We start from the raw sequence: 23,988 nt of genomic DNA, 5'->3' as shown, positions 1-23,988 counted from the left end.
CATTTACAATTACATTTAAAGTGGGCTAGAAAAATATCCTTTAATTATTTACTACTTAATTTGGTTTTTTTTTTTTTTTAATTAAAGGAATTCACTGACAAGGTTAAAATGATTAAGCAATTTTTTTTCGTTAATTTTTATTTCAAATGTAAAATGTTCTCGACATTTAACAATTCGCATCTTCAAATACAAAATATTACAGTTAGTAGAAAAAGTAAATCTACGTTATAGATTTTTAACTGAAAATAGTGAAGTGTTATGAATAAAAATTAAATCCATTGAAAAATAACAAAACTGCATAGCTCCATTTTATTTTCATAAAATCTGTAAGTAAACCAAAACTTATGATACATCAAAACATAATTCAGATAATGTTAAAAATCAGTATCAAACAAACCATTTACAGAATATATTATTGGCTGTACATTGATTTTTTTAACTAAAGCATATTGCAAGTTGAAATATTTCATATCTAAGGTATAGAAATTATCCATAAAAACACAGCCGACAAACTATCTAACAAGGCCCCTTAATAATTATTACACCACAACATATTTCCATTTGACTTTATAAACAATATTTCATTTAAATTTCAGTAAGACATTATGCCATGACACAATTTGTTTGTCTTTTAAAGTAAATTAATTCTGTGCACTTTTTCATAAAGTACAATGTGAAGTTTAAAAAAAAATAAGTTATTTATATTATTTTGCAGAGTAAGAGAATTTGACTATGAATCATTGAATAATATTTAATAAAACAAATATTTTTAGCAAATAAAATAATGAACATAGAGAAATCCTCAGTTGATTGCACATTCCAGTGAATAATAATAACAATGATAATTTTGTAAAAAAATAACACTATTTTTCAATGAAGATAAATTAAATAAATCAACTTTTACTTTAGATTCTTGGGATTTAAAATTTATATATTGTATAATTATTTTAAACATAATATTAAAATTTAAAGTTTCTGGTCATTAAGGAAGCCTAATGATGATGACTAAAATGTTCATCAAATAAACAAATGCTGTGCTTATCAAAAATGTAACTATTGAGAAAGATATAATGCAACAGACATTATTCTGTTTTTTAATTTCATTAACACAAATTAAAGGGAAACAAAAAAAAATTAATTTCTAAATTGAAATTTTTGAACAAGGAAGAAATTTTGATCTAAAAAAGTTATCAAAATAAAGAAAACTTTTTAACACTTTTATAATGTCACTACTTATCATTGTTCAGAAAAGAATAAAGATTATCAGAATAATGTAAGCGTCAGGTTAAGAAAACATATGTCTTACAGTATAGCCTAACTATAAGATGCATCTCATGAACATAAGAAAAGGCAGAATTCTTTCTGAAAGCAAAATGAAAGCTTAAGAATAAAGTACAAAAAATATCGGTTGCAATGAATATGATTTGTAATAATCTCATTGGTAAAGCAACACTTCGAAGAAATGTGTACAAATCTTGTATTAATTTCTATCTTAAAATTCTGCATTCAATGGAATCAAAAGAAAATGAATGAAGCAAAAAGCTGGAATTTAAATTAATGGTTAATAAGCGACCTCAACAAAAACAATACAACTTAAAATTAAATTTTAACAGAAATAGAATATATATTTGATAAAACCAACAAAAAAATAAACAATAAGAGTTCTCTGATGTAAATATGATGCTAACATATAACACAGAAATTTCAACATTCTAATATATCATATGATTTTTATTTCAACTTATTTTCTAATGACTAACATCCTAAATATACAAATATATCGATGGACCAAATGCTGTTTTAAGAACTAAATTTTAAAGATCAGGAAAATGAAGTATATTTTTTTTTTTCAAAAATTAACAAACGTCAAGGGTTATCAACACATTTATATAGATCTACTGCTTGTTTATGCATAATCATGAAAAGACATCTATCTATAGAAATATTTACCAGAATACTAAATAATTCATGTGGAATGTTAGTCATTTTTGTTGGCGTTTGAGAATATTGCAACGGTAAAGATTTCCTACAAACATTAAAATAAAATTTCTCTTAAATAATTACACAAAAAATATACTATAATTAGCCAATAAAATGAATTGCACTAGAGGCAAATATTGTTCAACAAAAAAAAAAAATGACAAAAAAAAAGTCAATGAAAAATTTCTATAACCTTAATTTAATTAATTCAGCAAACTCCAATATAACATTCAACAAACTTTTTAAACAATACACATAAGATTTTTTTTAAATTATATAACAGAAGAAAAGATATGCTTTTATTATGTATTAAACCTTTACCAAGCACGATTTTATAGAACATGATTTTGACCATATGCACAATCTTAAATGTTTGCATATAAGACGTCAAAAATTAGAATTTCATTTGTATGCAGTACAGCATTTCATTCATACAATAGAGCGTTGATCGTACTGTCATACCAAAAAAAGGCACAGAATTGTAAAAGCAAAATTTTACAATGGAAATTCACCCAAATTAAGAAAGATGGGGAATCTATGAGAGACACTGAAAAACTGGGCTCCTTACCAATAATTATTTAAATTCACCCAAATTAAGAAAGATGGGGAATCTATAAGAGGCATTGAAACACTGAAAAACTAGGCTCCTTACCAAGAATTGCGCCAGTCATTGTTACAAGCTAACTCAGCAGCTGAAAAAAATCATATACCTACTTATTAAGCAGTAAAAAAAAAATTTTTCAATTAAAATTCGCTTTATTTTTAACTTTTAATTACATTTGTTCAACTATACATGTTTTCTAGTTTAAACTGACCTGATAGTGTTTTTCTAATACACTATCTCCATTGAAAATTAATTTTGAAGTGTGAAGTATGAATGTTGAAAACACCGCGGCCGGCTGAAGTTTACTTTATATGTATTTTTTCTTAAAAAACAATTTACTGCTTATCAGAAGAAACACGAATTTCAATATTCCTTTAAAATACAGAAATCTGGATGCTATTTATTATATGTTTCATTCCATAGTATTGCAAAATTAGCTGATGTTCATGGACTAAAAATGCCGATTTTTCCATCTAAGTAAATATTATAGGTGTATTTAACTTTCATGAAATTGAGGACCTGGAACTTTGTACACAAGCCGTTACCAAACAAATTGTTAAACATCAATGTCTCGTTTCAGAAAAATTAAGTAGAGGGCATTTTTTAGATACATTTCTTTTTGTTTTTAAATGAAGCTGACTTCAATACTAACCAATATTTCTGAGCGTTTTTCATAAAACTACAACTCAAAAATGATTATTCAGTCAGTTCATTACAAATATTACTTAGCATAGTATTATTTTTATTTTAGGGTATAATTTTCCATAAACCATTTTTAATGACGTTAAAGTGTGCTTCATAACTGTTCAAAAATTGAAACATATGAATTAGGACTTATATAAAAATCACACAAATATTTACTTGCTTACCACATCTGTACTAAAACATTATCATCACTAAAAATCTTTGACTGAACACAAAATAATGCACATGCAAAATCACAATATTAAAAGCATTAATCATTTTCAAATACAACATATGCCTTTAAGGCCATGAGCATTTTAAACTAAATAATGCCGAAATCATAAAAAAATACACAACAATAAATAAGTTAATGATCACAGTAAAAAAACTGTATTAACAGTCTTCATGTACATTAAATTAATTTAAATAAGTTTGAAAAGCTTTTCTTTCAGCAACTTAAAATACTGTGAAATCTGTTTAGGAATTTAAGATTTGATGGCATGACAATACGAATATCACAATTTAACAAAAATTGTTTTTATACAGTAATAAGAATAAATAAGTATAATATAAAATACATAAAAATGGTACCTGATCAAAAGAATTAATATTATATATAAGAATCTAATAAACAATTTGTGAGTAATTAGTTTATATAATTATATTTTCAATATTAAGCTTTTAATTATTCAGCTTTAAACTTTTAGTTGGATAATATTATATAATCATGAATTTTTTCTACAAACTTTAGTAAAAAATAAAAAATAATAATAAAATTATAACAAGATTCTACATCATTTCAATTCAAACAAAAAACAACTAAATGACAAGCTATATATGTATGTAGCAAATTCATTCACACATATATATATAAAACTAAACATTTATCGATTGTGGCTTGAGCGACTGATAATATATAAGGGAAAAAAACAAAGAGAAATTTTTTTTCAATAAATACAGAATTAGATATGAATTTAAAATCAGTGACTAGTGACAAGAGTGAAACGCTGAGAAAGCGTCATGTAATGACAAATATTTCGCAATAGCAATTAAGTATTTATGTCACATAAAGATAAAGGAATCTTAAACAATTAAAAAACAAACACAATTATGGATCATTTTAAAGCAGACTCAGTGCAATTTTTCATAAATTTTAAATAGACGAAAAGCTATAAAATATAGCTCATAAATGTACTTCTTAAATTTTGAATATTTTTTTAATTCAATGTTAACCACTTGCAGTGATAAATGCATTTTTTCAGCTTGCTATTTCGATTTAGCAATAAAATATCATTACTCATAACAATACATGCAAGAACATATTAATGCTACACACTGTTATATTTATTCCCGACTTCCATAGAAGGAATTCATTCTCAAATAAAAGCAATAAATAAAGTTAATTATGCAAAAAAATATATTTTTAGAAATTCATTAATATTTTATATATATACAAGCAAAATCGTATAGTAAAGCACAATGCATACAATTTACATGCAATCCATTTTAAAAATAAAGCAGTTTATAAACTCTAATTCTTATCTTGCATAGCTTCTTATCAAAAATTTAAATCTTGAAATATAATAAACATTCGAGAGAAACTTAGAACATATAAATTTTTGAAGTATGTTTGCACCAAAAATTTCATAATACTGACGGTTTATTTATAATATATTGAATAAAGCATTGATCTTAAATGCCTCTTTTATCCAATCCTTTTGATTATCTGATAAATAAACAAGAATTTTTTTTGAAGTTTTCTAACACAAAAATTCATAGAAGAAACCGAAAGTCAGCTTAAAAAAACTGATTCATCATTATCTTTTTCAGTTAATCTAATGAAAGAATGCCAGTAATACTAACAGAAATATTACTTAATAATATTACTAATGGAAATAATAATTAGTTAATAAATAAGTAAGTAAATTTGCAAAAGATATATTCTTTAATAACAGCAGCATTTCCAGTGAATTTCTTTAATCGATTCAAGTGAAACGAAAACCCAATTTAGAACATTCGCTACAATACAGCTTCAGAAGTCTTAACTGCATGTCTTCGAATATATCCATTATATAGTACATATTCATTACGATAGTTTATATTTTTAACTTGTTTTATTTTAACACACTGCAAGTTAAATGTATATTGTCAATGATAAAAAAAAAGGGTTCTAATTTCACTTTCACGTTACCCTGACCTCTATCTCTTTAAATAATATCAATTTTATATTATTAGGAGTCATTTATTTATAAAAGTATAAGTCTATATTTTTTTCTAAAATGCAATGTAAAATCACAATTAAAAATATTAGGCTCTGATTTCGCTTTCATGTTACAATAGTGGAGCAATTGTTTAAATACAATCCGTTTTCTATTATTTGGAATCACAAATCTAAAAAAAAAAAAAAAAAAAAAAAAAAATCGATAATTTTCTAAAATGCAACTCTAATAATAATAATTTTAAATATTGGGCAATTTAATGGCAAAGCTGTTCTTGTTTATTAAGAATTATATTCTAATTGCATTTTATGTGAACTATTTTTTGCAGCATTTCTCATTTCTGATCTGACAAACCGACATTGAATAAAAATTTATTAAATTTGAAGAAAAAAAAATCGTAACATAGTGAAATATCTAAATTTTCAATAAAACAAATATTTTATTCACAAAGAAACATTTGAAAATTAAATTTTTCACACCAAATCCCCATACAACAAAAAAGTCAAACATTGCACATAAAATTAAAAAAAAAAAAAAACTGTCTAGCAAAATAATTTCAAAACTGAATTTATATCTGCTGTCTCTGTATAAGGTTCAATAATGATGATGATGATAACACAGTGATTTTTTTTTTATTATTGAAGCAATTAGCCAATTTTGTAAAAGAGAACTAGAACTCACTGGCATTTAAAAATAACCATCAGGAAAGTGTGTATTTAATTTCAAAAAGAAATATACCCCTAATGTGATGAAAACGAGATTTAGAATACATGTCCTCTAACATTTTTCTAAAAAAGTTATTTTTATTAAGTACTTCTACCGCAAAAGAATCAGTTGGATAAACTTAATAAGAAATATCAGCTCTAGAAGTTAAGACAAATTTAATATCAATGCTTTATAAATATATAAAAATCGTTTAGAACTGTACTATATAAACTAAGAAAAAGTAAAGCAAAAAACAACAAAAATTAAAATTTATCAACAATAAATATATGAAGCATAACAGGAAAAACAAAACCATAAAAATACCCTATATTCATATAACAATTTAAAATTTCCAATATTAAGAAGTATCATTAACTCATACATAACAGTTTTGTATTACATAAATAAAATAAAAAGAGCGATGGATTTCGAGATGTCCACAGTACTCAGCTGCATAGTCTTAAAAATAAAAATATCCCTTTAAAAGTAAGCTTTCAAATTGCACACTTGATTTGACATAATTATGATAAAGAAACTTCTCAAACTGAAAAAAATTGCCTCACATTTCAAATGCAATTAATGATTAATCAACACAGAAAGAAAATTTTCATTTGGAAATTAATAGTAACCAATAAGTTCCATAAGTTGTTTGAATGTCAATGGTATAGGGGAAGGAATTATCTACTTCTAACAGTAAAATGTATTGCATATGTACATATGTTTAATTATTTAGAAATCATGCAAAAAAATTGATTTCAAATGAATTGCAAAAATATTTTTTTTTTTAATTCGACTTTCAAGACATTCAACTGATCAACATGTTTCAAATTTTAGCATTACAACAAAGCATGTGAAACCAGAGATGTAGGGGAGAAGCATTCAAAGAATAATTTTAACATATTTGTTATATACTGTTAAGAAATGTTCCGATGTCTAGTTTTGATACATTTATTAATAAATTAAACCAATTTGAATCCCGTACTAGTAATGTTTCACAAAATTGTCTTTTAATCGAAAAAAAACTCAAAAAGTTCTATTAAAAATTGAAGAAATAATTTATAAGTTATTATTGCAACACATAACGGCCTTAAATTGCTCTTGTTGTATACATATACATATTTGTAAAGAAAACAATTCCAAATTTATAAGCAAAAAAAAAAAAAAATCTGCTTTGGTCCTTAATCCTCCATAGTTCATTTTCGTTATGTGTCACCGTGATAGTTCATTTTCGGTATGTGTCAGTTTTATTACAAAAATACTTTCAAAGCTATTTTAATGCAAACAATTATCATGCATAATGAATCAACAACAGATAAATAGAAGCATTTAAAAGAAATGTTGTACCTTGAAGCTTAAAAATACTTAAGCATGCTTCTACAATTCTATAAGTATACAAAAAAATTATTTCTTCTCCTTACAATTAAAAGTTTAAGAGTCCTTTGAGTTTAAAACATACATTGAGAATTATAAAAATATGAACAAATATCAACATGAGTATCAATGAATGAGCTTTTTAAATTGAAACATTATTAGAGCAAATATCTTAATTTCCTAAATCTGTCAAAAGAAAGTTTATCACTGCAACATTAATATGATTTTTGAGTTTCTTATATACAAATAAAAACCCCGGAATTAAGGAAATTAATATTTACAAATGGATCAAACTATAAATTTTCAGCATGATTTGAAAATATAAAATATGTATCAGCCTTTTTCTTAAAGGTTTCTTTTTAAATAAATAATTTGCTTCATATATGAATGCTTAATCAAATAACAACTATCTAACACAAGCCTTTTCAATACCTTGGCATTATATCACACTTAATATAATTTTTTGTACTAGAGAGTATCTCCTCACTTATGTTTTCACAGTTTATATGTACAAAAATTTTACAATATTGATGAAGTAAATTCTAACTTGTTCGACACTGAACAACATTTCTATCAGGGCCATTCCTTGGCTCGAATTCCTCAGAAATATGTTCTAGCACACCAGGTATACGATAACCCATGTTTAGTAACATAATTTCTAAAGGATCAGCATTCATTCTTCGTTGATTAGCTACTGCAGCATCTTCTGAATCACAGATTACACGATCTTCCTTTGAACCATCCTAGAATTTAAAAAATAAATAAATGAATAAAAGTATATAAGAGGTAATAAAAGTATAAGCGTCAAAAGACATAACTTTAAAGAAAGATGTCAAAAGGGGAAATCTAATTTCATCAGTGCAAGGCTAACATCTGTGGTATGTATTGAAATTTGTGTAAACGATAAGGCATATAAAAATAAATATTTTTTGCTTAGAAATGTATGCAGACATAAAAAAGTATTGAAAAATGGTTAATTTTATTCTGTCGAAACAGTGCATTCACAATGATTTTCTAGATTCCACAAAAAATAAAATCACTAACAGGGAGGTATACTTATAGCAAATATATAAGAAATGGTGCAGATATCAGGGATTCCAAGTACTCCTCTCAGTTGAAGCTGCAGTCCAAATTTTTGGCAGATTCAGCTTGAGTTTTATATATTAATATTTTATATATTAATATTTTATATATATATAGTTTTATATATATTACTTATTATATTAGTTTATATTAGTTTTATATATTATACTTTTTTTTTAATTCTAAAAATTGCTGGTCCCATGACTTCTATAAAAACAATTTGAACTGAATTATAATTGATCTTACATATGCAGACTATTCTAGAGATTTAGAAGAAAAGCTAAGAAGAGTACTTTTAATAAAGTTTAAAGTAGAGAAGCAAAAGGTGTATATTTTAAATCTGATAAGGGATATAAGCATAGTAAAAACATTGATTAAGAAAATAATAGCTAAAAACATCATACATAAAAACTGAAGGAAAAATAATATAATAAACTGCCAGTACTAGAAAGAAAGTTTTCTTACCTGCAAACTGAAACAGAAGATCATTTAAATTGCACAAAACGAAAAAGTTTCAAAATTTTTAAGCATATATTATTTTAATAGATCTGGAATACAAACGTCACCTTCTATATATTGTACCGAATGTCCGTAATTCTAAGTCTTTTACTGACACATTAATATTTTAGTAATAAACAAAAACACACAGCACAACATAGTGTTCAAGTGAAGATATCGCGAACATGAACGTTTTTTCCTCACTCAATAACTAAAATATTACATCATAATTTCCAGGTCTCATTTTAATAGCGGTACAACTAGAGGTATCTAGTATTATACTAGATAAAAACTTATATTTCATCATATAAAAAAAAATACAGTAGAATTTCCCAAACTTACATTTAATAAAGTTTTCTATTTAACGAAGTTTTAAGAACCTTGACTTCCATAGATTTTTACATGTTATTTATTCTCTATATTACAAAAGATAATTTTTATTTAACAAATTTTTCGCCATAACTTTTTTTTTTTTCCAAAAATTCGTAAATATTCAATAATTCTTTTTCTTTTTTTCAACAACTTATTTATCAAAATTTACTAAATCGACAACCTGAAGCAAATGAGTCATCGGTCTATTACAGATGGTATAGAGCAGTCCAATTTTCTACATATTGATAATTGATGAACTGCCTTTACATTATGGCAAAATTGTAAAACTTGAACAAAGTGTAATGAAAACACTAAGGTAAATGGTGCAGATAGTAATAAACAAATTATTTAAAAAGAACTTAACAAGAAAAATGAGTCACAGCAGTGTGAACAGTTATGAAAAATGAGTTCTTTAAAATACAGCTATACAAAGCAGGATTACAGATTTCCTTTACAGTTTAGAATATGTGTTTCTATCAAACTGCATAGATAAGTTTAAGACTTTGCTTTATTCCCTCTTTGTATATAACGAATTTATATAATAAAATTTTTAAAAGAAAAAAAAATTAGATTTTTTTCTAAACAGCCTCGAATGTATATTTTAATTATACTGTAAAGAAATCTCACTTCAGGTCTGGGTCCCCACAATCTCACAACTGGATCAATTCCGCTCGTTGCTAGAAGACAAGTATTGGGATGTGGCTGTAGACAGTTCACAATAGATTCATCACCACGCAAAACTCTAACAATATTTGTAGTAATTCTATCCCATATAAAAATAGATCCATCATCTGATCCAGCAACAATAAACTGTCCACTACTAAAATAAAAAGAGGAAACAATTCAAAATTAGAAGGAAAGCAAAAATTACCATCTAAAAAACTTGCATTAAATTATGTAATTAAACAATACAGAACTCTTGACTAATGTACAGGAAAAGGTCCGTAGAAAATTAAGCCCAACACTAGTTATACAAGTTCTTCAACAAGAGAGATGGAAGATTCATAATGCTACTAATATTTTATAGCGTTGAATTCTAAGGGTCTTTTACTAAAAAGAGATAAAAATTAAAATAAAAACTGAAATACTTCCTTGTTTTATTTTTTGTAAATCATTTCTAATTTACAATTAGTTAAATATTTCACGCTTTCATTTCAGAAAAAAATCTACATTTCTTCAACATCTAACTTTCGAGCCAACGGACGTCCAATTCCTGCCAGTGTAATTTAAACATTTTGGATAAGGGTCCCCTGGCATTTTTCCAGACCTGCCATCCTATTTTTACACCATTATTTACATTCATTCATTAATTTCAGCGATCGAACTCACTACCAACATATAAAATAAAGCTATAAACATTAGATACCTTCCAAAAAAATTAGCTTCTTTAATATCAGTAGTAGTATTACAATGGCCACAAAATCTAGCTTCATAGTCATAAGCAGACGCTCTCCAAGCTTTCTCCTGATCGGAGATGGCAAGTAAAGCTTTAGCAACAGAACTTGAACGACGTTTGTTCACAGAATTACTGGCTGCCGATGCACCAGATATGCTGGAATCATCGTCACTTTCAGTGTCAACTCGTTCTATATCTAAAAAAGAAAAAAAAAAAAAAAAAAAACTTTTTAAACAGAAGACTACAGTTCCGTATTATTTTCTTAAAAATGCTACTAGCCGTAGATCATAAGAATTTTCACTTCTATTCATTTTAAATTGCAATCTAGTATTGTCACATACCTCAAGTACATATTAGAACATGTTTCACAATTTTTAACTTGTTAAATGGGTAATTAACTTATATTCAACTCCTTTCGCATAGAAATATTTTGTCATAGCCGGTTAACTGGGAGGATGAAACGCTCCCTATTCATAATAGATTTATTTGCTTTTCAAATCAATAATTAAAAAACGAAATTAATTCTGAAATGAAATAGCAATTGATCGGCATTTTGAATTTATGGAATGATCCGACTGACCAATTTGATCAGATTGCAGTCAAATGTAGTCAAATATTAAAAATTTCAATCCTTTATAATTCTATCATAAGGATTTGTAACCTTGTATTGATCAGAAACTCAATGAATGCTGGAAACATTCCAAGCTGGATACCCCCGCCAAATGTGTGAGGGTTATTTGTCCAAAGAGGAAAACAAAATAACGAAATAATAACACAAACATTTATTTATCGTTGATAATGCACTCTTTCATATTTAGAGTTAATTTAGATATTAGTCTAAATTATATTTGAGGTAGTCTCTATATAAACTAATTATTACGTTTGTGTTCCTTCATTCAAAATATCAATATTTTAGTATTTTGCAGATCTTGTATCCATTGAAAAAAAAAAAAATTGCTTCTGTCTTCAAAGAGTTTGCAATCTATTTTTGAGATGTAGGAGTATTAATGAATTGCCTTTTAAAAAATTTACCAATTGGTAAAATTGGCCAATAAAATTTTATACTGTTTCTCTTCTAATCCTATAATTTGTATAATTACGTAGGTGTTTGTTCACAGTTTGTATATTATGATGCGATAGTGTTTGGTTAATTTTTGTTTCAATTTTCTTTGTGTAGAAGACTGCCTATAAAGCACTACTGTACTTTTGAATTGTTAATACGAGCTATTTTTTAAAATATAAAGAAATTCGGATATAGATTTCAATTTCCTTCACATTTGTTTGTTTTCTTTACATTAAAATAAATATCTAATGGTATTGCTAGTATAGGAGCAAGAACTAAGAGCTTTGCAAGCAAATTAAATGTAAGAAATTTGCAAAGTAGTCTAAATTATGTTCGCTATACTCAGTAATGCCATCTAAGAAATAATAAGAGCGGTAGATCACCTACCGCAAGAACACCAAATTTTCGCAGAACGACCCAACACTTTTACTTTAAAAATGAAAATTTCAAGAACAGGTCTTGTTTTGGTAAATGCCCCTTGTCTTGCACAAAAAGCTGAATAAACAAATGCAAAACTGACTTTACCCGCTGAATAAGACCTCAAAAATTGAACCATCAAAATCACAGAGCAATCAAATACTTTAAATTAGTATACAGACATTAAGCAATAATAAATTTTATTCTATTTATGCATGAATGTACTAATAAATTATTAAGAAAGTTTTGTTTTAAAAAGTTTAAATTCTATTAAAGTTAAATAACTTTACATCCTCAGTAAAAAATTATGAGTTAAATATAAAAATACACAAACTATTAATCTTATTACATTTACTTATATAAAAATAAATGTTTATCCTTTTGGGCATTGATTCGAAAATGGCAAAGAAGCTACTGATACGACTGGAAACCATCAACTAAATATACTTTGAAAAAAAATTGATAATATTACTCTCCATTTCTCAAAAAGTTCCGATGAATCGTTCAGAAACTTACTTTTTCAATGAAAAAATAAAATAGAAAATAATTTATTTCCAAAAAATTTAAAGGTAAGCAGACTTTTTCTTAACATAAAAAAAAAAATTTTTTAATCGGAAAATTCACTGAATTAGAAATAATGAATTATGAATTGTTTTATTATGTATTTCATCTTCCGAAAATGAGAGCACTTCACTATGACCGACTTTGCTGAAATCAGAGGATGGTTTCTATAAAGAAGATTCGCTATCATAACAGTAGTAAACAACAAAACTCACCCATGTCAGCAAAACAAGCAACTTTGACATCAGTCTCAAATGATTCAAAACTTTTAGTCTTTGCATATTCAGGAAATTTCAATCTGATAGCCTATATTGAAAGATTTTAATAATTCTTTACAGCTTTCTATGGGAGACAACTACATAATTATAGTTACAATTTTGAATAATGCAATAACTCAAATTATACATACTGTTAAACATTCCAACGCCTCTTTAACCCATCGTAACTTATGTAAACATTGAGCAAGACGGAAATGTGCTTTCAGATAATCTGGATCTAATTTCATGGCTATGTAACAATCTCGAATTGCAGCATAATGATCACCATCCCTGAAAATTTTTGATTCTAAAACTTAGCAGGCATTTGCTAAAATGTAACATTTATAAAAATATTGAAGTTTCACAAAAGAGGTATATACGGAAGCAAGATAAATAACATTATACGCTTTAATACAATTTAAATGAAGATGTAGTTCTCTATTTTAAAAAAATGTTAGAATTTTATTTTCATGATTTTTTTTTATCAGATTATATTTGAAATCAACAAATGTCTTCATACAGTTATTATTTTTTACAAGGCCAATATATAATATGATCATGAGTATCAATATGATATTTAGTAATTGATAAAATCAATGATTATTATCAATTACTAAATATTATCAAAGTCACATAAACTAGACGTTGTTAATTAATATATTACATGTAAAGTATACATAAATTCTCCAAAATATTAATTAGGACCTGAAATATCAAAGAGTAGGTGGATCAGAATTTTCCTGCATACATATAAATGCTTTAGCATCAAGCAGCCTCCAAAATTTACTTTCTAATAAAATGAACTTTTGAAAAAATGTAATGCTTTCGTAAAGGAGGGACCTAATATAAAGTACAGCTTGAGTGAACCGATCATTCTTCACCATTCATTAATTTACTCGGAGAGTAAAGAAATGCTACTTCACTTATTGAAAGGTTACTGCTGAAGGCTAATGGGAATTTGTATTTTACAAAATGAAGATATAAAATTTCAATAGTATTCCAGTCTTTTGACATGATACGCGTTAGTACAGAGTAACAGAAAAATAAATTCCAAATTACCATTTTCTTAGATTGCAACAGCAAGCCAAAATTTTAATTTATTATTGAAGAAATTATGAATTTCCTCAGCAAACAGTAAACATCGAAAATAAATAAAATCTACTTACATATTGTAAATAACTGGAATGTTCTATACTCCTCTTTCTTGTAAACTTCCACAATATGATGCATTTTGTTTAGTTTCTATAGCACAGTGAAGATAAACTGAAGAAAATCTAATATACATTTTAGAACAGCACTTCTTTGTCGTAGTTCAAGTAACACCAAAATTTCATATAGATCTATAATTTTGATGTTAGACCACATGGCAAATTTCCTTCATCTAGCTAATAACATTTAAGAGTTATGTTCACTAGTACCAGGCATTTTTCTTGTTGACAAATTTAATATATTTTTGAAACAGATTTACAAATTTGATATTATAACCTCCATATCATATTACATTCTTCTAAAAGTTTAGAGTCATATTCACTCTAAATCTCCAAGTCGTTTTTAAATACGAGAATCATTTCTCTTTGTATATATTTTAGTGTAGGAGAGTTTTTGCCAAATGCTCAATATAGAAATCAAAATTGTTTTTGTTTTTGTTTTTTTCCTTGCCATAATCTTGAAAGTTAAAAATGCTGAAAATTTTTTTAAGCTAAAAAAAATTCTAAATACTTACCATCCTCTCTTAATATACGCCGCTGCTCGATTACCATAAAGACAAGCAATATCAGGGAACATAATAATCCCTTTACTATATAAACTAATAGCTAGAGTATATTCTTGTTTATCAAAAGCTTCATTTGCTCTCTTTTTCAATTTTTCGAATTTTGCAGCAGCAGATGGTGAAGGCCTATAAAAATATGGAATTCAAATTAAGTTTAAATGCCACAATTCAACACAATTAACACTTTAGAAATAAGATATGTTTAAAATAAAATCATATTCATTATTTTTTTTCTTTCTGTCTGTCTGCCACAGTATTCAGTAAACCAATGAGAACCAAACTGATTTAAATCTACTTATAAATTTAAAAGTACAAAGTACCTCAAAGTAATTTTCAAATTTAAAAATGAAAAGTATCTCAGTATATTTCTTTAACTATGTAGAATTAAGTGCAAAAATTTGAATAATAATACAAAGCAATGTGGACACTTTTAACATTCAACATATTATTAAGAAAAACTAACTCTGAAATTTGTATTTAAATTATTAAGAAATCAATTGTATTACAACAACCATAACAGATTTAAAACAGAATAAAATATGGATATTAATAAAACGTTATTCATATTTCAGGGGAAAACAAAGCCTTATAATATTTGAAGACAAATAAGATGCTTAAATGAACAAAGGAAAGAAAGGAGTTTTAACTTTATCCTCATGCTAAAATTAAGATCGTTTCTTCTTCGACCCTATAGCTTATCAATAAGGCTTCATTGGAAATAATATTTCATAGATATTTTGACCTACTGCTTTTATTCTACATATACTTAAAAAATTTCAAACAATTTTTAGCTTTTCAAAATTATTCATCTCTCAAAAATTTTAAATATAATAACTTTTAATTAAATTTTTCTATTAATCTCGAAAGATAAAATTTCAGTTGATCACGAAAACTCCGTAAAAAAATCATTAAAAGATTCTCAATATCACAAAATAGACAGTATAACGATTAATGGAAAAAACACACTTCCTATATATTTTAAAGTCAGATTATCTGATATTTTCATGCTGCAAACTAAGTCGTGAAAACAATGCTTAAAAAATATGCTGATACATTTCAACTAGTATGAATACTTTAAGATAAAGAAAATTTTGGATAAATCCCTATCCAGGGTTGCTTTTTCTGACATTCTCCATCTTTACATCTGATATGAAAACATAAAACTGGTAGCATCTCAGAAACTGAACAACAAGAAATCAAAATAATATCAATTACATTATAACACTAACAGAAGAGATATCCCCAAAACTTACTCGCATACTCTCCAATAAAAGTGTAAATCTAAACCAAGAGATTTATTCAATACTTTCAAATATTGTGTAATTTATAAAATCAGATGACAATTATTGCAAAAATCCACACTAATAATAACTGAATAACAAAATAACATTATAAAAACTAAACTAAACTAAAATAACATTATAAAAAATATTGCTTCAATAAAATAAATGTATAGTATCTAACAAATTACCATTTATGAACAGGAGCAGTTGCATAAGAAGGAACTTCATGATACATACAGGACACATTAATTCCATTGGAATGAATCCCATTCGTTGAACTTTTTTTAGATGAAATGGAGTCACCTAATGGAGATCAATTATTTATGAATTCAATACGTATCGATTATTGTTTTTAATACATTGTATAAATATCAAAAAAAAATAAAAAATACACAGCATATTTAAAATCCTAACACAATAAAAAAAACTCTTCAAAAATGCTTTCCATAAAATGCCAATACAAAATTTATAAAAACTAATTTTTTTTTCCAGTTCTGGCTGAATTATACAGCCTCTGAAGAATACTTTAAAATGTAAAAAGAAAAGGAATAAAAAAAAATTTTTCACAATGCGGTATTTAAAAGGAAATAAATTTAAAGTTCATAAAAACTTTGTGATAAGAACAAGATTAATATTGAAGAATTCTTAACACCATTAGACAACAGATTTTACTGAATATTTGACCAGAAAGCTTGGGTGTTAGACTTTAATTTCCATTCCTTAGGATTGCTGAAAAGAAAGTGGAATAACACAAATAATCTAACTTAATAATCCTGCACAGGATAATTAATTAAAATAGATCGAATTTCCTAGAGAATTATTACAAATTACTAAGGGTTGAAAACATACATATCGACAGAAAGAGGATAGATAAAAATACAAAAAAATTTTAAGAAAAAAATACAATTTAAATAAAAAAACATTTCTTTTATAAGATAAATTATTTTAATGTGACACAACAGTTGATTTTTTTTATCCATCCATTAATTAGTATGTTTTAATTCTTTCTGTCAAATATAAATTTAGATAGTACTCCACATTGGAATTATAAATCAAAAATTTTCGCATCGAAAAAAGATACATTAATAATTTTTAAAATATAATTCCGATAAACTGAAATTTAAAAAAGCAACATTTGGGCTATTTAAAGAAAGACCTGTTTTTTTATATTTATATTTTAAATTGCATTCTCCTGCGAAATATGTTTTCAAACACTGCTCGTTTTTTAACTGATAGGCCGCTGTTGATTTACATCAAGCAGCAATAAAAAGAAAAGGATATAATACTTACTCGAACTAGATGAAGAGTCTCTGGGTTTAGAAAAATCCATCATATCAAATGAAAGTTGTTTTCGTTTTTTAAGAATATTAAACAAATATATTTGCTCTCCACCTAAATTAGCTAATAATTCATTTCCATCAGGGCTAAATGCGACATACGTAGATGTTAATGTTCGGTATCGTTTTTTAAAATCATCTTGCTTTAATGGTAAGTGCCCTAAAATAAAATTCAAATTTATTGGTAAAATTCCACCATTTGTAGGGGAAATTATACATGAAATCATTATGCACATTATCAAAATTATATTGCTTCAATAAATAAAAAGGTTATGGCTGTTTAACAAAAGAGATTTCATTTAATAAAGGGCAAAACAAAATATAGACAATAAGGACTAATTAAACCTAAACCTTTCTTGAAACTAACCCCATCTATTTGCCACGAAACTAAGATCATATATAACACCACTATCACAATGAAACCTTAACTATCCATGAAAATTAATTGTTGTGTTTGTTGATAAATAAAAATTAATTATCAAGAAAATGATATAATGTATAATAGATAATTAAAAGTCAAATTTAAAATTATATTTCTTCAAGGAAACAGATACCGAAAAACAAGAGATCACTTTAAAAAAAAAATCTAAGATTTTTTACTGAAAGAACCTAATTTTATTTATTCTTATGCCAATTTGATGATACACATTTATTAATAAAAAAATTAATAGCATTTAACTTTTCATTATTATAGATATACAAAAATTAAAAATCTTAATTTAAATTATTTTCACCTTTTTCAACCCATTCAGTATCACATATGCCACAAATCAATCATTGAAAATTATACATTCCATACCAATAAATAGAAGCACATTCTCAAAACATAAAAATCAAATTTCCCTAATCATTTTAAAATAGTACTTTGAAAATAACACATTTTTAAAATAATACTTTTAAATATTTTCTCAATAAAATAATATTATTGAGCCAAAGTTTTAAGAATTACTTATTTTTAAAACTTCAAAAGGTAAGCATAAATATCAGAAGTAGTTTTTGAATATTATATAATGTATTACTTCATGTAAATTAATAGACATTACTTGATATTTTACTGCATGCAATATTTTGTATAAAATTCTACAAAGAAAATATGGAAAAATACATAAAATAATTTATCCTTTATTTTTACTATTATCAAATAATGAACTTGCAAACAGAAATAAAGTATTTAAAACGAGTAATTAGCTATAGCTTGATTTAGTAATAAAATGCTAATTTAAAGATACTTTTTTAGAAACTTGAAAAATTTATCATTAAACAAAAAAGTATTTTTAGTTAAACAAATTTTTAAAATTTTATTTCACAAGATTCAGAGAAATTCTTATAGCCCGTTTACCATTTGGATGAGATATAACAAATAAATTAATATCAGAATGCAACCAAATAGTCTCATATTTCCTACAAGCAGTTAAACTAGTTTTTTATCAAGTGCCTTCAAAAATGCCATTTTTGACAAAGCAGCCAAAAATATATTTCACTGTCCTTTTAATAACCTCACATAAAATATATAGAATTAATTCTATATATTTTATACGAGCTTCAGTATTTATTTTTGAAAAATGAACCGCAAATATACTACTTTTGGAAGTATTTTTCCTCATCAATTTCTTATTTTACATAAAAATGCTTTTATCATAAATAAAACAATATTTTTAGTCAATCATACAAATCGAAGGGGAAATTGCATTTAAATGATAATTCCAACTCCAATAAATAAATCAAATGCGTGATTTTGTAAAGCAGTACTTTCCTTGCAAACCTTCTTCAAAAAGTTAATTCTTTTTCTGTTTCAAGTGATAAAAAAAAAACCAAATCAATGCATCCATAGCAGATTCATTAAATGAATTTAACCAAAAGTTAAAATCTTGAGAAAAATTTCATATTTCAAAAAGGAAAAACTTTCCTTAACTTAAACTTTTGATGATCTTCAAAAAAAGTGAAGAACATCTAATTTCATTAACCTTTCTTTACCTCTCAAATTCAAGAATCGAAAGGAAAAAAAAAAAAAAAAGAGCATCTTAATCTTATTTTGAACATTCCATGGTTATACACAAAAATGAAAGGATTTATTCAATTATAAATTTTTTAATCAAGTTTATTATTTAAGATGAATTATAGAAAAGAAATTCAAACATTAAAAAGAAGGGGCAAATAAATTTATTTGCAAAGGCAGTACAAATAAAATTCGTCGGCAGGTAAGTATATAGGTATATAAATGTAGGTAAAAAAGGTAGTACAATAAATACAAGGTTGAGTATTGTAGTACTTTGTAAGTTAGTTATATTAAGCCTATTGGGAGAGAGATCTCATAATTCTAAACTGTAGTCAGACAATGAACATATACTTCACAATCCAATTCCCTAAACAACCTCTTGGATTGAACTTGATTGAACTTGGAATACTTGATTGAACTTATCAGAACTATAGCAAGCAAGTAATTCCACACAAATTTCAGTTTCTTGATTCACCAACACCCAAAACCATAAAGTATTAAAATCACAGATTTTGTGGTATTTTAATGAGTCTCGATTTTATGATTAGAATCGATAGCTGATATTGAATACTGCGACCTCAATGAATTAAACTAAATTTTTAAATATGCATTTACAGACAGTTCATCTAATAAGAAATGCATCTGATCCTTTCAAAAATTAAGTGCATTAATGATATGATAGTAAATTTTGTGTATATTTAATTCTTAAGACAGCATATTTAGTTAGTTATTTCAAATTTGATCCATAAAATTATAATTATACAAAAATAACAGAATTAATCGCGTTAATCGCGATTAATAGCTATTTAATATAAACAATTAATAATAATTCAACACTAAAATAGATTTAAAATTTAAAAAACGCCATGTTACTGAAACAAAAAAAAACATATTTCACACAGATTATTTCTTAACTAATGAATATCATTAAAAATATTACCGGCTACGAAATATGAAACACAGCCTGGTGGTAAATTATCATCTCCTGGTTCTACAGGATCATTTAAATAAGATAAATTTTCCCATGGAGTACCGGAAGACTGTTCTCTAGGATACTAAAAAAAATATAACTTCATAAATGTCAGAAGTTAAAAAACTGCATACTTCATTTAAACAGCATAAAATGTAATTAAATATATCAAATTAAATTTCGTTTTTCTTTTTAAAAAGCTAGCACGATTTTGAAAAATAGAAATTAATCCAGTTCAATACCAGTTAGAAAAAGACATTGGTTTGAATCATTTAAAATTTTGTACTTTATTTCTAATATTGAATATAGTTATCATTACTTTATTAGAAAAAAAAGATTATTAAAATTAGCAATCTTAACAGAAAAGGAACAATCTGATAAATGTTTAAACAGTTAAAATGGGCTCAGCTTTGAAAAAAATGTATTCCCCTGTTAAATGAAAAACTCCTTTATTTTTATTAGGAATGCTAAATCAATAATTTAAATATTAGATGACAGATATAATAGAGCATTTACATTATTAATTGCAAAGCAAAAAAAAAAGCAATATTCATTAGAAAGACAAATGGTATTTAACATTTACTGTTCAAAATTGAACTGTACAATCAGAGTTGCATACAAATCATTTAATACTTTTCTTAAATCACAATTAGATTTTCTACATTTCTTAACAGAAAACAGAAGATAAAGAAACTTCATGCAGATTTCCTACAGAAGGCAAAAGCTTAGTACATAAAATGATGCAATGAGAGAAAATTTTACAGAAAATTCGAAATATAAACTTACAAATAACTGCAAAGCAATTTTTTCTTGCTTTTAAAGTAAAAATAATTCAAACAGACAGTTATAACTTCAGAGAAAATTTTCCATATTAATTTTTCTCTGCATTCTCACAAAGAATCTAAAGAATTACCAATCTCACAATTTTATCAATACAAATTACAGATGTTCTTTTTCATTTCCCAACTTTTAAAAATGCCGAATTAGTGATTTGCTAAATTTGTAGCAAATGCGCAAAATTCCGCAGACTCTGTATCTGCAGCTTTTTTATTATTATTATTATTTTCCACTTTAATGTCACATATATGCTTCAGTAAAGCTTAAAATAAATGAGTCACAGTAATGACAAAAGTTACAACTTTAAAACATTTGTGTAGTTTTAAACTGAGAAGCAGATAACAGATTCAAATCTTTTCACACAAGTTCACAATTTTCACAATTTGCTAGTTTATACTTTTTTTAAGGTTCAGAATAGAGTAAGAATATTCTTCATACAAGTTCAGAACCAATTCTATTTCGATTACATCACGACCGATTCCTTGCCATGCTTCCATGACCATCCCTCACCGAATGAAATTTAACATTAAAAATTTTTTGCTCAACTGTCTTGCTAATTTTTTTTTCTTTTTATCACATAAACCGTCCAATAAAAAGTTATTATTTATTTTAGAAATTTAGCTTTAATAACACATATGGTTTTTATGCAATAAACAATTTTAAGCAATGAATTTTTCTATATCATGAGATTTTACTAATAATGAAATTAAATTTTTTTTCATTGAATTCTTTCATTTTATTATAATAACAACTAAAGCAACTTAGAGAAAAGTATCTTGTAAAAAAGTTCATTCAAAAATAGAAATTACATACTTTTGCCATAGTAGGTTTTATCATTCTACGGTCATATAATCTGACATATGGATCATTAGCACCAACAGCTAAAAGTTCAGGCCGCAATGGATTTATTGCAATGCACTTAGCTTCAGCATTTCTGCCCAGATGATACACTAAATTAATGAGAACATTGTTGCATATATTCGAACACTGATGAGGTACCCTGAGGTCATATTGCCTGTAAAATATTTGTAATCAGCAAACAGAATACGAGGGAAGCAATAAATTTTTTTTTAAATATCCTGAACATATAAACATGTTCATTTCTATTGCACTTTATCTGTAAGATATTCTTAAATTTTGGGGTCTTTATTTTATAAGCAGGAAATTAGCTCATTTAATAAATAAAACATTTATGAAAAACTTAAATTCAATATTCTGACAACTTAAATACAGATAAAGGTGGCATTTAATGTATCAGTCATGAAATACTGACCATATGAAAATAAATTCTAATAGATCACAACAAAACACATTAAAAGAATGGAAAATAAATTTCATCAATTAAGCACAATCTGATATCTCTAACATTTTCCATATTACATTAATAAAATAATGCATAGTTAGTGTAGATAAATATGAATATCAACACACTATGACTAATATTATTATTGTATAAAATCTAAAACAAGTTTTTTTTATGTAAAAAGAAATATAATCTTACATGAACCATGTTAAAATAAAAGTATAATGATAATTACATTACAATTCCATCCTCAGCTGCACTCCAAAACATAGATGGTGCATTAGGAGCAATAGCAAGACGTTTAACTCTGCCACCATGACAACTGCAAGACATAGTTGTCTCTTTAGAAATAACATCATGAACTCTGATTCTGAAATCTGCAGCACCACTAACAATGGTAGTATCACTTGAGTGTGGAAGAAACTAGAAAGAAAGAGAAAAAAAAGGGGGGGAAGAGGTTTAGACTAAAATTGGAAATATTTTTCAAATATAAAAATTATATTTGGCCAAATTCTCAATCAGTATATCACAACATTTTAGTTCACACTAATAGTGCTACCTCTTTGCAGCATTAATAAAATGTAAATGAATATGGACTATCAGAATAAATATTGCAAAACTATTTTCTGCATCTGTTCTATGAGTGGTTTATAACACTATAATGTTAATGACAGCCATATACTGAAGTACAGCTCATACAGGTAGGCAGTCCAGTTTCAGTGAATCACACTTCCTGTTAACAATGGTTAAAAATACTGCAAATTGCCATGAAGAGCAGGGCAGTACTTCGTAATATTAACCTGCCCTACACCTGTGACAAAGACACAAAAATTGTGAGGTCCCTTTCATGCCACTGGTTTGCAAAGAATTTTTAAAGAAAACTGACTGAATCAGTGTATAACTGTTTAGTGATTCCCCATATCAATCATTTCTTAAATTTGAATAAATTACTAAAATAATTTGAAAGCTATATTAAAAAAAGAAATTTGGAAATACAGTGACACTTGGCTTGTTTAGACAATTTAATTTCCTTGCCAATTTTTTTAAAAAAATTCTCAGATCACTTAATTTTCTTATTGTTTCAATTACTTAAATGCATCTATACCTTTTGAATTCTTTTAGTAAATGTTTTTTAACTTTTAATTTATTCAATGTCATATACAAAATATTCAATCAAAAAGGTAATAAAAATTTATTATTTATAAAACGCTATCAAATTAGATGCGAGTTGCATTGTTTATTTTGTAGTTTTATTGTACAATTATTGTAATCAAATTATAC

At 26.0% G+C, this 23,988-nt stretch overlaps 1 protein-coding gene across 1 annotated transcript in view; it reads right to left on the bottom strand.

Moving 5' to 3' along the window:
- Positions 1–286: 286 nt before the first annotated feature.
- The window catches only part of LOC129958181 (WD and tetratricopeptide repeats protein 1-like), a 50,283-nt gene continuing 26,581 nt past the window's right edge, over positions 287–23,988 (bottom strand). Inside the window, exons 6-16 of the mRNA XM_056070447.1 lie at positions 22,943–23,130; positions 22,218–22,419; positions 20,538–20,652; positions 17,555–17,761; positions 16,453–16,567; positions 14,934–15,107; positions 13,363–13,501; positions 13,169–13,259; positions 10,883–11,108; positions 10,144–10,336; positions 287–8,306 (exon numbers count right to left, since the gene is read on the bottom strand). Coding sequence (XP_055926422.1) covers positions 8,106–8,306; positions 10,144–10,336; positions 10,883–11,108; positions 13,169–13,259; positions 13,363–13,501; positions 14,934–15,107; positions 16,453–16,567; positions 17,555–17,761; positions 20,538–20,652; positions 22,218–22,419; positions 22,943–23,130 — 1,851 coding nt within the window. The 3' untranslated portion in view covers positions 287–8,105. The remainder of the gene's footprint in view (positions 8,307–10,143; positions 10,337–10,882; positions 11,109–13,168; positions 13,260–13,362; positions 13,502–14,933; positions 15,108–16,452; positions 16,568–17,554; positions 17,762–20,537; positions 20,653–22,217; positions 22,420–22,942; positions 23,131–23,988) is intronic.

Source organism: Argiope bruennichi, chromosome X1 (assembly GCF_947563725.1).
Source record: "Argiope bruennichi chromosome X1, qqArgBrue1.1, whole genome shotgun sequence".
Taxonomy (NCBI): domain Eukaryota; kingdom Metazoa; phylum Arthropoda; class Arachnida; order Araneae; family Araneidae; genus Argiope; species Argiope bruennichi.
This window is presented reverse-complemented; position numbering and strand designations above follow the sequence as displayed.